The sequence below is a fragment of the Erinaceus europaeus genome, chromosome 20 (assembly GCF_950295315.1).
Source record: "Erinaceus europaeus chromosome 20, mEriEur2.1, whole genome shotgun sequence".
In the NCBI taxonomy this organism is placed as follows: domain Eukaryota; kingdom Metazoa; phylum Chordata; class Mammalia; order Eulipotyphla; family Erinaceidae; genus Erinaceus; species Erinaceus europaeus.
Window position 1 is genome coordinate 4,316,243 of NC_080181.1, and position 15,090 is coordinate 4,331,332.

The window sequence follows — 15,090 nt, forward strand, 5'->3', positions numbered from 1 at the left end:
AAAATTAACTATTTACTTCTACCCACCTGCTCCAGGGCCCATGTATAAATACATCTTAATATTTAGCACCAGAGCCTGTGTAACCTCTAAGTCCCTGCTGGTCTGAGCTTATAGCTCATGCTCACAACTGAGGAACATTGCAGGCTGTGCTCATTTCAGAACCAGTCTTTTTTGAGTGGCAGGGCAGGATACCCCCAGCCTCCCTTCTGAGACTGGGGCTCTCCCTACCATCATTGATTTATGGCAGAGCCAAGGTCCTGGGAGGGCCCACAAAACACTGTTCCTTATGGAAGTGACCAGTGGTAGTGGAGAGAAGGACCCTTTAGAATATCAAGGCCCATCATATGTGTATGGGAATCCAAGGATTCCCTAACTAGGGCCCCAGATGATCAGGTGGTGTGATATTGACCAAAGAGGCCATTATTAGTGGGCCAGCCTCTTGCCCTTATCCAACTTTTGTAGTCCTTTCTTTATCTGATTATCTTAGATTTTCTCTCAGTTTTTTAGGCATTGAATATTATTTATTGAGCTCAGCCAGAGTTAGGTTTTGGGGATCTGTCTTCTTGGGCCTTTCTGCTAGGCTGTCCTGCTAATTTGGTCTAAATCCAATCAATTGCAGAATTTATGATGCCTTTCTTAGGTACTTCAACCATTATTGAGCACTTTGAGTTATATGATTCCCCCTTATTTATGGGTATGTGTAGACCTGTTTCCAGTACTCTAAACCCTAGCCTCATCTGATATCTGTTACTCAGTTAAATGACATGCCATCTAACTTGGATGTAGGTAGTCCCATGTGTTATGAAAGGTCTCACCAGACTTTGAAGAGTTGCGAGGTTGACTTCTCAGACTGGTATCTCTGGTTACAGTCCATAGTAGGATTTCAATAGCAGCATAATGCAGGGTGGCAGCACCAGTAGCAATTTGGTTGAAGTCAACAAAGTTGGTATGGCGGTAAGGAATCATAGAGAAGGAATTTCAAGAAGTGTGGGCATGTCCTAGAGGGACCAGGACTAGGAGAAATGTGGGTCCTAAAGAGAACGGAAGGGGTCTTAGAAAGAGTTAAAATACCAACAATTAGTTATTACAAACAGGTTAGTTGGGGGGTAGTATCTATATTAATATACTTGATTTCACTATGCTTTGAACCCTTTTAGTGGTATCTGAACCTCTTTGTATTTTAAATACTTACAAGGTCAAAAGCTCTTGACCTGCCTGGCCTAACGCTATAGTTAACATGTTTGCAGAGCTATATTTTCAGATACATTTTTAGAGTTCCATGAACAAATTAATCTGCTTATTAGAGTTTGATCATTTTGCAAATCTAAGATAAATATTAGCCAAAGCTAATATTTGTGCTTAGGGCTACAAGTTAGGCAGTTTGGGAAATTGAGATATTAAATACCCCCCCACACACGTCATATTACTGTTGATAGGACTAAATAGTGATGGGACTGAAGTTTTACATCTTCCCCGCCACTGGAAGTCTGTGCCCTTCCCCCTTTCCCTTAGGTAACCACTATAGTTTTCCAATTTAAATATGGATTGTGTTGTCTCTGGTTGTTTAATTATGTGTGTTCAGTTCTCTAAATTCTACAGATGAGTGAGATTATCCTGTAGCTTTCCTTTACCTCCTTGCTTATTTCACTAAGCATAATGTTCTCAAGTTCCATCCAGCTAACTTGCAAATTTAAAACATTTGCTACCTGATTCTTCACAGAAAACCTTTGCTAGCTGACGACCTTAATTAATATTGAGTTGTTGAAAAAGTCATGATACATTTTTGCATAGGATAACGTAGAAAAGTATTCATGACTTTTCTAACAACCCAATAGATCTGTGTAATAAATAGACTATAGCTATAAGTGCTCACATTTGTCCCCAATGCCAGAAAGCCAACTAGCTTGTATGTAAGAATATGGCTACTCTATTTTAAAAATATCTACAGTTTCATCTTTAGGGATGTCAGTTACCTACTGTTCATTTTTGCTACTAAAGTGCGTATTGTAAATAATGCATATCGAATGGCACTCTTGCTTCTCAGATAGGGATACTAAGTAGGACAGGAGCACCACAATCCAGAATGGTAAACAAGTAAATACAAATACTTCCAATATGGAATTCCCCAACTTGCATAGTTGCCTGATTCCACCAAGCAACTACAACTGTCACTACCGCTCAACATCAGTTCTCCTAAAGAGCCGAATGCCCTTACAGGTCCGACTAAAAAGTGTTTTAAATATTAATTTTTCAGTTCAACCTATTTTTATTCTGTACCATAATTAACTCCTTTAAGAAATTATCAATTCCAACAAATTAACTGTACCATGTACATCTTAATCATTTATTCACTGGTTCAGTTAATTTTTACTGAGTGCCTATTACTGTTCTACATGCTAGCAAGAGAGCTTGGATAGAAATCATGGTCCATTGGGCTGAGTGAAAAACCAATGTAAAATATAGTATGGTGTCAGCTGTGATAAAGACAAGGGGCTTGTTTCAATCTGAGAAACTATTGCAGAGCCTTAAGTGCTAGGCAGGGGAAACCACCTGGAAGAAGGACGTACAGAACTACTTCAAGTCTTAAGATAGAAGCACCAGCACTGATTTGTTTACTTTTAGCCCATGGGTATTAGGTTTGAATAAAATTTAGTAAGAAACCTCTTCTCAGTTTCTTCTACCATTAAACTCATTCTCCAGCCGAGGGGGTAGGGGGTTCTTTTGGCCCTGGAACAATACAAACAGTAATTAACATTCAGAAGCATTGTGTCAGCTTGTCTTCACAGCAGTGATGTGAAGCACTACTATTCCCTGCTTACAAATAAAGATTTGATGCTGAAAGATAAGCATTCACCCAGAACTTCACTAATCAAAAACCACACACACACACACACACACACACACATGCATGCACACACACATGCATGCATATAGAAAGTGAACTTAATACTCTTAAGACTACTGGGGAAACTCAAGATCTCTCTGTGCAGAATGCATGGCACCTACATAAGAATTAGACTATTACGAATTAGATAATATTATACAGCCTGGGATATACACTTTTGAGAAGTCATGCCAGTGAATGATTGTGGATGGTTGGAATGGTTATAGAAGCATGGTACTAAGCGGGCTAGGAGTGAAAGTATCTAGTGGAAGTAACTAATATTTATTATACTCAATTATCATAATAGCCCCACTGAAACAGGAATCACCATTTACAGGTGACAGGTAGTGAAGTTAAGCCACTCAGTCCCCTGATCACAAGTTAGAATACTGGGATTTGAGTCCATATTCACCCCAACTTTATCATCTTTCTATATAGCATCTTACCTCCCCCAAAGCTACAGTCCTAATATTGACAATCATCTGTGTGTCTAAACTATGTTGACTTCAATTCTGGAGAAGCAATAGGGGGGGAACTCACAGAAAATTTAATTTCTAGGGAGTCGGGCAGTAGCACAGTGGGTTAAGCGCATGTGTTGCGAAGCGCAAGGACCGGTGTAAGGATCCTGGTTCGAGCCCCCGGCTCCCCACCTGCAGCGGCATCCCTTCAAAGGCAGTGAAGCAGGTCTGCAGGTGTCTGTCTTTTTCTCCCCGTCTCTGTCTTCCCCTCCTCTCTCCATTTTTCTCTATCCTAACAATGACGACATTAATAACTACAACAACAATAAAAAAACAAGGGCACCAAAAGGGAAAATAAATAAATAATAAAATAAATATAAAAAAATTAATTTCTGAATAGGTGATGACAGGAGGTGATAAACAAGCTTATAGTGTGCACAGTAACCTGGAGAGTAATCGGAAGCTCTACCTTAGCATGCATAGTTGGGAATATGTGCATCTGGTCGGAGCATAACAGCTTCTGGGCTTAAAATGTTCAGTATTCTGTACCCTAAAATAGCAGTTTTGGCAAAAGCATATTAAAATTTTTAGGCATTTTTATTATTCTGTGAGAAGTGTAATAGGTCATTTTTTTCAAATTTGTGGGAGTTTTCATTAAGTAAAGTTTAATAATACTTTAGTTAAATGTATCTCTCCCTTTAGTGTCTTTTTTGTTTGTTTGCTTGTTTTTCAATTTATTTTTGCCACCAAGGCTGTCTCGGGGGCTTGATGCCTGCATGACAGGTTCACCACTCAGAGTCATTTCCTTCCTTCATTCTTTCCATGCTCTTCCCCTCTTCCCTCCCTCCCTCCCTCCCTCCCTCCTTCCTTCCTTCCTTCCTTCCTGCCTCTATTTCTGAGACAGAAATAGAGAGAGAGGGAAAAGAAGAAAAAGAAGTAAGAGATATACCTGCAGCACTGCTCTACTGACCATGAATCGTCCCTCGGCCCCATGTAGGTGGAAACCAGGTGTCTGTACCCAGTTCCTCAAGCATTCAAGCATGGTAATATATACTTGAACACCTGGATACTATGTATGCCACCTCCAGGGACCAATTTTTGAAGCGACATAGACACCTTGTGGAGTTATTCTTCTTCCAGGATTATCACGGGGGCTCAGTGCCTGCACTACGAATCCACTGCTCCTGCAGCCATTTTCTCTCTTTTTTAAAATACTTATTTATTTATTCCCTTTTGTTGCCCATTAAAAAAATAAATATTTTAATTTAATTAAATTAATTAATTTATTATTGGATAGAGACAGAGAGAAATTGAGAGGGGAGGGGGTGGTAGAGATGGAGAGACGCAGAGAGACACCTACAGCCCTGCTTCACCACTTGTGAAGCTTTCCCCCTGCAGATGGGGACCAGGGCCTTGAACCTGGGTCCTTGTGTACTGTAATGTGTGTGCTTAACCAGGTGCTCCACCACCTGGTTCTGCCCTTGTTGTTTTATTGTTGTAGTTATCATTGTTATTATTAGTTATTATTGTTGTTGTCATTGTTGGATAGGGCAGAGAGAAATGGAGAGAGGAGAAGAGAAAGACAGATACCTGCAGACCTGCCTCACTGCTTATGAAGCGACTCCCTTGCAGGTGGGGAGCTGGGGGCTTGAACCGGGATCCTTACTCCAGTTCTTTGCTTTGTGCTACCTGCGCTTAACCTGCTGCGCTACCACCCAACTCGCCTTTTTTTTTTTTAATAGGGCAGAGAGAAATTGAGAGGGGAGGGAAAAATAGAGAGGGGGGGAGAGAGAGAAAGATAACACTTGCAGACCTGCTTCAGTGCTTGTAAAGCAACCCCCCTGCTGATAGGGAGCCAGGTCTCAAACTGGGATCCATACTCAAGTCCTTGCTCTTCATACTATGTGCATTTATCCCCGTGTGTTTCCGAGTATTATCTTTGTTTTCTCAGTCATCAGCATTGTCCCAGTTATAATGTCCTATGTTTGAAGAGGAAATAACAGCCAAAATTTATTTATTTTTAATTTAATTGTTTAATGTTGAGTACTGTGACAAATTTACTTTGCTCCTAAGTAAGTCTCTATAAATTTAAAAGTTTTTGTAGAGTAATTCAGAAAATGTTTGTAAAAATTTGATTTATAGTTTTTTTATTTTAATAGTTTCTTTCTTAATTTTCCCACTGTTGATACTATTTTTCCTTAATAGGACAGAGAGATATTGAGAGGGGAGGAGGAACAAGATAGGTAGATAGATAGATAGACAGACACATACAAACATATATATATATGTATGTATATATATATATATATATATATATATATATACATGCAGCACTGCTTCACTGCTTTTGAACCTTCTCCTCCACAGGTGTGGACCAGGGGCTTGAAGCTGGGACCTTGCACACATGGTAACATGTGCACTCAACCTGGTGCATCCACCACTTGGCCCTTTATTGTAGAAGCTTAAGATTCCTTTTCAGTTAATTTGTTATCTCCCACAAGGTGTCTAACCTAGCACTTGTCAGGGTACACTGAGAGGCATAGCAAAGGTTTTTCCATAAAACTTTATCAGTCAGTGTTCTAAAGTAGATGTGTGTGGTGCTGACTATATCTTGATAATGTCAAACCGCAGCTGAATAAAGAATATGGCTACAGTCTGAGTCTGCAACAGAATGAGAGTGACAAGCTTCTAATGGGTTTTTTTTTAAGTGATGAAGAGCCATAAGTGTTCAGAGAAGGTGCAGATAGCTGCCATTTCACATAGGGACTGTGTGTGTGTGTGTGTGTGTGTGTGTGTGTGTGTGTGTGTGCATTTTTTCACTTTGGGAGGTCCCCAGACATGGCAGCTACATTGCTCCTGGGATACTTTTTCATTCAGACATAAATGGGGAGAAAGAGCACAGCACCAGATCTTTCTCTGGTTCCATGACACCTCCCATGTGTTGGCAGGACACAGACCAGAGCAGCACGTGTCAAGTTCCAAATCCTACCTGATGCTTTGTCTCTCTGGCCTTTGCATTTTACACTAAAATTTCAAATATGAGTAGAGCCGACCAAAAGATATAGAGAAGTAGAACGTTCCACATGGAGTAAACTCTTTTAAGAGGACAGAGTGTTTGTTTGGGAGAGTGCAGCCCCACTCGTTGGATAGCAGGGCCATGCTTTGTTGGGCAGCATGCAAAGAAGAGCCGGAGAGCTTACAGAATGCTCAAGGGTGAAAGCCAAGTAGCACAGGGCTCCTGTACCCCGCCATTCCTACCTATGCTTAACGTATGTCGTAGAGCTATGAAGTCGCTGATTTTAGAAGCCAGGCACAGAACTCACAAGCAATGTTTGAAGCTTACCATCATACAGTTGTTGAATGATCACTTCCAGGCTTAGAAGTTGAGTCACAGCAATATATGTCAGTTCCATCAAACTGATAAGCTTTCTTCAAAGGAAATGAGACTCACTAATCCTTTCAAGCTTTTGAAATGAATGTTGAGCCGCAGAATGAATACAGAGGCTTACAAGCCCAATTTACACTGATGTGGAGTACAGTATTGGCTGGAAAACCAGTGAACTGCTAAGACACCCAGCCCCCCAACTAGAGACAAGAGGAGTGCAAGACACACCAGGAATAAAGCAGAAGTCACTTGTTAATTTTTCCCTCTGGTAGAGCAGAATGGGAGAAATGTGTACTACCTTGGAGTAGAACATGCTGGTTTTGACCCTGCCCCCCCCCCAAAAAAAAAGCTTTTTAGTGGGCTTGGGAATGCTCGATAAGTACAATACATACCCTCCAGGTATAAAGATCTGCATTCAAGCCCTGGCACCACATGCTTTAGTCTGTCTCATTCCAATCTCTCTCTCCTTTCTTGTTAGGATAATAAAATGACAAAAAAAAAGGGGGGGGTGGGGAGGCCAGCAAGCTTTTCTGTGCTATTACATATGCCTGAGATCTTGGGACAGTTCCGTAGTACCATATTAACAGAGGGAAGTAATTCCTATCCTTTACTTGCTGTGTGGCCCAGGGTAGGTTTCCTTTACCTCTCTGAGCCAGAGTTTCCTGACTGATAATCTACCCACTGAAACACCTCTTGCTTTGGTAAACAGTGTATGTTTTGATATGGATTTCAAATGTCGTAAAATGCTTGAGAAATAAAGTCACCCTTCCTTAATGCTTGGATTCTTGCAGCTTACCCACACTGGGTAGAAAAACTGAACGACACTCAGTTAGACAGCGGGAGCCCTCTCCGGTGGGAGTGTAAAGCGACCGGGAAGCCCAGGCCCACCTACCGCTGGCTGAGGAACGGAGTGCCCCTCTCGCCTCAGGTACTGTGGCAGCTCTGTCCTGCTCCTCTCTCTGTCGTGAGCAGGACGTCACCCACGACCAACTGGCCACTCTATCTTTTTGAAAGCAATTTCTTACTGGTACCTTATAATATAAAAGGAGTGAGACATATCACTGGTCTATAAACAAACTGTTCTTGTGTGTTCATTCCCTCCTTACTTTACTGAGTAACACATTGTTTCTGTATAATTCATTCAGCCCTGAAAATCATAAGAACGTAACAGTGATTGACTTATTGCCATGTCTAGCTAACTTTTAGATACCATTGAGTTTGATTCTGCTAAAGTGAATCAGCTCAGATCACACCTCTATTATAAGATGAAACTGGAATTGGATTCTAATTTCTTGTGTCCTTCCTTCCTGTGTCATTCTGGTACCCTAGATCAAAATATCTTTTTTTTTTTTAAATCTACTGCATACTTTAAAAATGACTTGCTGTATACTGGAATTGAAAATCAATCACTGTTTAGTTTCATAATAATGGTAATAATTTAAATAACTCTTTCTCATACTGTAACTTTTACCAGACAGAAATACTGAACTATTCTGAGCCAAATGGAGGGGAAACGTATGAAGTTGAAATTGCAAATTAATTCTCTGTGGGTTCTGTATCAGTCAGGGGACTGCTTCTCTACCACTGAGCTCCTGGAGCTCCATTGTAAAATGAAGAGACTGTATCAGAACATTCCCACCATCCCATGCATGCTTGAAGACGAGTTAGGCCAACACAAAACACAGACACAAATATGAACTGTAGACTGATCAAGAATACTGAGCAGAAGAGGATGGGCATTCTGAGTAGTCACTGTTGCTTTCTCCTTAATTCTCCCAAGCATAGCAGATAGTCCTCAGGATGAGAACATGCTGACCTTATTTTCTACAAATAGTAAAGTCCACTGCAAATAGCATGCCTGCTAAGTGAATGGACTAGTTTGGAAAATGATGCCAGGTTACTTGGCATCCAGTTGCTAGATAAAGCACTACTCACTCAAAGTAAAACAACAGTTGGGTTGACATTATGAAGACAAGACACATAACTGCTCTGCAGCATTTCAGATTAAAAATTTGTTTTTGAAATGTGTTCTTAATTTCACTATACCTCAGTTTGCACACACATCTGCATTCTCTATATGGACACAGATAGAGATCTGCCTACAGTGCATTATGAGATGAGCTCAAAACTGGGCTGAGGGCACCGTCCATGTTCTGTTGTCTCCTGTACATGGTTTCCTCTGACGAGGCTTATGTTTTCTGATTATACATTTTCTCAGAATACAGCTATAGGACTCTCCTTTTAGTTTGTTGGCAAGTGAAAACTTCAGTCTTTTCCATCCTGTGAGCCTCTGCCTCACCTTTATAAGATAAATTCAAATGAAATTACCATCTACTCATTATGTTTCACAAGCTCTGAGTCTGAAAAGCAAAGACCTTAGCTTAAAACAAAAATGATAGTGAAAGGCCTGCAGGGAATATGACCATCTAATTATTTCTTTTTTGATCAAGATGCCTCTGTAGTACAGGAGTTGTGTTAGAATGAATAGTGGACAGTAATTGTGTGTCGCTAAGTATAATAGAATGCTCAACTGCTGTAATTGGAAGTTTCTGTCTTAGGAGAGAGTTACTCTTTACTTTCTATGTCTAATTTTTTGTATTCCATTACAGAGTAGGGTTGAGATGGTCAATGGAGTATTGATGATCCACAATGTGAATCAGTCAGATGCTGGAATGTATCAGTGCTTGGCTGAAAATAAATACGGAGCCATTTATGCTAGCGCTGAGCTAAAGATTCTAGGTATGCATACTAAGTAAATTGATAGGGGGAATTATTGTTTGTTTCATACTAATTTATACTATATTGAAGTTTTATGACATGGTTGTAAAAATCTGTTTGTGTACTGCTGATATATTTTTAAATGTTAGTGGAAATATTAGCATGTTCACCATTTGTCACATAACTTTTTATAAGGTTTTTCTAACTTTAGCTTTAATCTTAAAAGGTCTACACCATATGTTTTTTTTTTTCTGGCATTGAAGAACTGTATCTTGACTTCAAGAAAAATGCCTAGTGGGTAGAAATTGCATGTAGGCAGCCTCTCCCACTCCCATATCAGTGCTTTGTATTTTCCCCAGCAGCTACTACCAGCCACCCCCCCCCCCTTGTAGCACTGTGTTGGTCACCTGGCATGACAGAGAAAGTCAGGCCAGGCCTTCACGTCCTGTTCAGTTACACCCTTACTGAGAATGTATACAGGACACTAATGATGCTACTTTACTTTTTAACAACTACAGGAAAGATTCAACCCAGTGAAACAGGTTGCCTGTAGATTGCATGTAGTCTTTTTTTTAGTTTCAAAAGTGTCCTGACAAAAATATAGTAAGTATTTTAATAGTAATAATCAGCTCTAATGAAAAAAATTGCAATCAGTGAAATGAATTTGTAGAGAAAATTGAATAATTCAATTTATTTCATAAGTATATATTTATGAAAGTACAGTTTGATTTTGTGTGTAATGTGCAAGTAAAGTAGGCATCAAGTTAAAATGCAAGGTGAGAACTGGATAGCACAGAATGTCTCCTCTGCAGGTGGCCTTCATTTTTCTAAAGGAAGCTCGATATAGACGTTCTGGACTTGACCCCTTTGCCCCTTTCCCCGGCTGCTCATTAGTCTTCACAGTTAAAGCTGATGATGAGAATAAAGGCATGTCATTTTTGAAAGACGTAGACCTAATTGCATGAAACCCCTACCTGCTAAGGGGGGAGGACCAGCCAGTAAGATACATGCTGGTTACCAGGGGATTCAGTGTTGTGTTAGTGCTGTATATGCACAGCTATCTTATGATTTCCTTAGAAGTATCTCTCAGAAGGGAAGGCTGTCAAGTCTTGATGAATTGCCCTCTGGTTCTTTGCCGTTGCTGCTGGTAAAAGTAACATTTCTTTTAAATAGCTTCAGCTCCAACTTTCGCACCGAATCAACTAAAGAAAGCAATAATTGTTACCAAAGGCCGAGACGTCATCATAGAGTGCAAACCCCAAGGCTCTCCAAAACCAGCCATCTCTTGGAAGAAGGGAGACAAAGCAGTTAGAGAGAACAAAAGGTTAGTCTTCTGCTTCATAGTACATACTTGTAGCTGGTAGATATACTTTTTAAAGTTGCAGGCGATACAAGAATCTTGCATTGACTGTTTCATGAATTGGCTGAAATATGCTTTTGTCTGTATGGCAATTAAAAAAGAAAGTTCTGTTTCACTGTGGTCAGACTTCTTTCCTTCTTGGTATTTCAGCACCTACAGGAGGTATCACCAGGTAAGACGAAAACAAATACGTTAAACTAGTTATTTGCTGTTTTGACTGGCATCTTCTGAGTAAGTTTGTGAAACCTATTGACTGTAATGTGAAAGTAAAATGCATTAAGTTAAACTTACAGGCTGAAAATGGGTGACACCAGTGTTTTCTCTTTTCCCATAAATTATTACAATAATTTAAAGGTTACGATTGAATTTTAGTATTAACAGTAGTATAACATATCCTAGATTATTTATTTTTTATATTTATTTATTTATTTATTGGATAGAGACAGTAAAAAATCAAGAGGGAAGAGGGAGACAGAGATGGAGAGAGACAGAGATACCTGCAGCTCTACTTCACTACTTGTGAAGTTTTCCCCTGCAGGTAGAAACTGGGCCTTGGCCATGGGTCCTTGTGCACTGTAACATGTGCGCTTAAGCAGGTGTGCCACCCCTCGGCCCCTCCTAGATGTTTGTATGATTACTGTATGACATATACTTCATGTGACGTTGTGCTCGTGCGTACCTTCTTTTCATCGTGTTGATGTGAAACTGTCCAGGGCTGCTTTTACTGCTGTAGGTAAAGGAGAGATGTGTTGAGGAATATTTAATATATTAAGACTTTGCCATGCCAGTCGGAGGACATCACAGGAATACAAGTGGGGAAGATGTTGAAAGAATCAAATCATTGCCTGTTTAAAAATGCCAAGTTAAAAAAAAATGCCTGTGCACTGCCAACCATGAACAGATTGGTGGTGCAGACATTGTACTTGCAATGCAGATGTTGCATTGGTAATTAGACTTTGACAAAATAATGTTCTCCACTATGTTAAGAAATGTCGCATGTTATCCTAAGGAAATCCTCCCCCTTTTTTATTTGTAAAGGATACTTTACTTTTTGTTTTCCTGGGTCTAAATAATCATATAATTAGAATTGTAGTCAACAATATAGGATGTATTTTTTGTTTGTATTTTTTAAACTTTAATGATTTTATTTGATAGGACATAGAGAAATTGAGAGGGAATGGGGATAGAGATGGGGACAGAGACAGGATGACACTTGCAGCACTGCTTCATCACTTGTGAAGCTTTCTGCCTGCAGGCGGTGACTGGGAGCTTGAACCCAGATCCATGTACATGGTAATGTGTGTGCTCAACCAGGTGTGCTATGCCCAGCCCCCAGTTTGCCTTTCCTATCAAAGTAGACCGAATCATCCAGAATTTTTCATTTTGTTTTTGTTGTTTTGTTTTGTGGAGATTTCAAATACAACCTATTGTTTTGTATTTCTCTGTTTTACTAGTGATCTAGTCAAATTATACTAAATTTGAAGTTTTCATAAGAAATAACTATAATGAATTGTCTGTCACTGTTTACTATTATATCCCAGGCGGGTTGTTGTTATCATAGAATGATCAATGTAAACCACTACTTGAGCAGAAAACCATAGTTTTGGCGATGACAACGATGGCTTCTAAGTCTATAGCGTTTGTGGTTTTTTTGTGTGTTTTTACATTTTGAGTAGCAGCATAACCCAATGTAAAAGGAAAAAAAAAAAAAAAGGGCTGCCATGTACCCCTGCCAACAAGGAAGTTTCAACATGTCAGATAATTTTCTTACTTGTAGAATTGGAGTCCAACAGGGATGGCTTTGCTGGGTTGTGAGTACTGAGTGAGGTTTTGCATGTAAAGTAATCTGCGTGCGTACTGGTGTAGTGTCGTATACAACAGTGTAGAGCACTTCATAGTGAGTGATTCATGGATGTTGCCGGAGAGGAGAGTGATCCTGCAAGGGCGTCAGTCGGTCCTGTTTTTTATGGCGGTGTCCTCTCAGCCTTTGAGGATTCCCCTCGCTTTCTGCAGCTAACCATTCCCCTTCTTTTTGCTGCTAATTAAGGGAAAGAATATTTAAGATTTAAAATATTGTTGGGATTAAAGGCATCCCAGCCTTTGAGGATTCCCCTCGCTTTCTGCAGCTAACCACTCCCCTTCTTTTTTGCTGCTAGTTAAGGGAAAGAATATTTAAGATTTAAAATATTGTTGGGATTAAAGGCATCCTCTAGGTCTTCTTCTAGAGCTTCTGGAGACACAACTGTTACCCATTTCTCTGTGTTTAAATTAGCACATATATTTGTCCATCAGAGCTCCATAGCTTCTCTGGATTCTTTGTACTAGCATATTGGTTCTGTACTTGTTCCATGACAAGCAGTACCATCCATGTGCAAATAGGTAGTTACATGTATGCTGTTGATGAGAATAGAGATGTCTTTAAAGATTGAAACCTTGTCAAAAACTATTTCTTTCTTTTTGTTTTAATTGCCTCTGGCATTATAGAGAGAAAATGAGAGGGGAGGAGAGATAAAGAGGGAGATAGAAAAACAGTCATCGGGAGTCGGGCTATAGCGCAGCGGGTTAAGAGCAGGTGGCGCAAGGCACAAGGACCATGTGAGGATCCCAGTTCGAGCCCCGGCTCCCCACCTACAGGGGAGTCGCTTCATAAGTGGTGAAGCAGGTCTGCAGGTGTCTTTCTCTCCTCTCTCTGTCTTCCCCCTCCTTTCTCCATTTCTCTCTGTCCTATCCAGCAACAATGACAACAATAGTAACTACAACAATAAAACAACAAGGGCAACAAAAGGGAATAAATAAAATAAATATTCAAAAAAAATAAAAAAAAGAAAAACAGTCATCTTCAGACCTGCTTTACCACTTGTGATATGTGCACTTAACCAGGTGCACCACTGCCTGGCCCCCAGAAAACTATTTCTTTCCCTGTGTTTCCTATTTCTTTTAAAGAGTCTTCAGGCTCTGCCTCATCACTTTTAAAGATCACTTGTGCAAATTTATTTAGGTTTCTTTATCAATGTCCATTTCCTTCCTAAAATTAATAAACTTATTAAGACGTGAAATGTTCCATGGGGATTTTCTCCTCTAGTTTACTTTTATTCAGAATGTTCTGCTCATCAAACTCATATTGGATTTTCACTTCAGCTCATTATTTCTATTACTTAGCCATTAACTTTTGTTAAAATATAATCACCCAGGAGCACTCCAGCAGTGCACAGATATTAAGTCTTCATTATTACATGTTCAGTTTCCTGTACTTGCCATGAACAATGTTGGTTAAAATGAAAGATATGTAGTATTTGGTAAAGACAAGGTTTATTCTCAGATACTGCATATGTGTGAACTGTTATTGAACCCAGAAACTATACCATATATGTTTAAAATTATATACAGTTATTAAATGTTCAGAATAGTTTTGATGCCCGTTATCATATTCTAATGCATGAACTAGGGGGCAGGTACTAGTTAAAGAGATAATGGACTGCAATTCAAAAGGATTCTAAAGAAAAATCAAAAAAAAAATTTTTTTTCCTATGGAGAGGCAATTTCAAAGCATTTTTTTTCTTTTATGGAACTGTAATCTGCATAAAGATTTGTCCAAAATCTCATGTAATATTCCTTTGCTCACCAAAGCAGCCTCACAACAGCTAAGTTTTCAAGTTACTCATTTAACACATACAGAAAATTGCACTTGAAGTACCCATTAGTTGACTTCTGCTGGGATTTCATGCCGTGTTTATTAGGCAGCAGTGATCAGGCTCTCCTACTGACTGACCGATAGATGGATAAAGCTGTATCTGTAGCACAAGCCCTAAAGGACCTTTCTCATTACTGAGCTGAAGCAGAGTCCTCATACTTTTTTCTGTGGAATAAGAGGAATTCATGGGTGTAATTAGGGTCTTGTTTCTGTCCCTTTGTTTCCACCTACATGCTGTGCTTGCTAATGAACAAGCTGTTTTGTTGTTTCCTTTGTGACAGTGTGTTTTACATATTAAGAACATAAAACAGTATAGACCCTAGGTATATATTTTTTTCAATATCTAAGAACTTACATAATGAGGGAAAATAAACATACATGTATCAAGAATATGTCCTTTGACTTCCTCTTTCAAGTGACATCATTTTTTCAAAGAACGTTTAATTATCAGAACGACAGTATTTAGCTAAGGGAAGAGAAGGTTAATAGCTGACTTCATAAGATGAAATATTTATGGACTGTTTAAAATACACCTTACGACTTAGAGATTGTGACTGTTCCTTAGATCTGCTGAACTTCTAGGGGTGACGAGGA

At 39.5% G+C, this 15,090-nt stretch overlaps 1 protein-coding gene across 3 annotated transcripts in view; it reads left to right on the forward strand.

The window, feature by feature from the left end:
* CNTN5 (contactin 5) overlaps nt 1-15,090 on the forward strand; it is a 906,057-nt gene that overhangs the window by 704,261 nt on the left and 186,706 nt on the right. For all 3 annotated transcript variants that reach the window (XM_060179715.1, XM_060179713.1, XM_060179714.1), the window contains 3 exons: nt 7,519-7,655; nt 9,337-9,466; nt 10,619-10,769. In XM_060179715.1, coding sequence (XP_060035698.1) covers nt 7,519-7,655; nt 9,337-9,466; nt 10,619-10,769 — 418 coding nt within the window. The remainder of the gene's footprint in view (nt 1-7,518; nt 7,656-9,336; nt 9,467-10,618; nt 10,770-15,090) is intronic.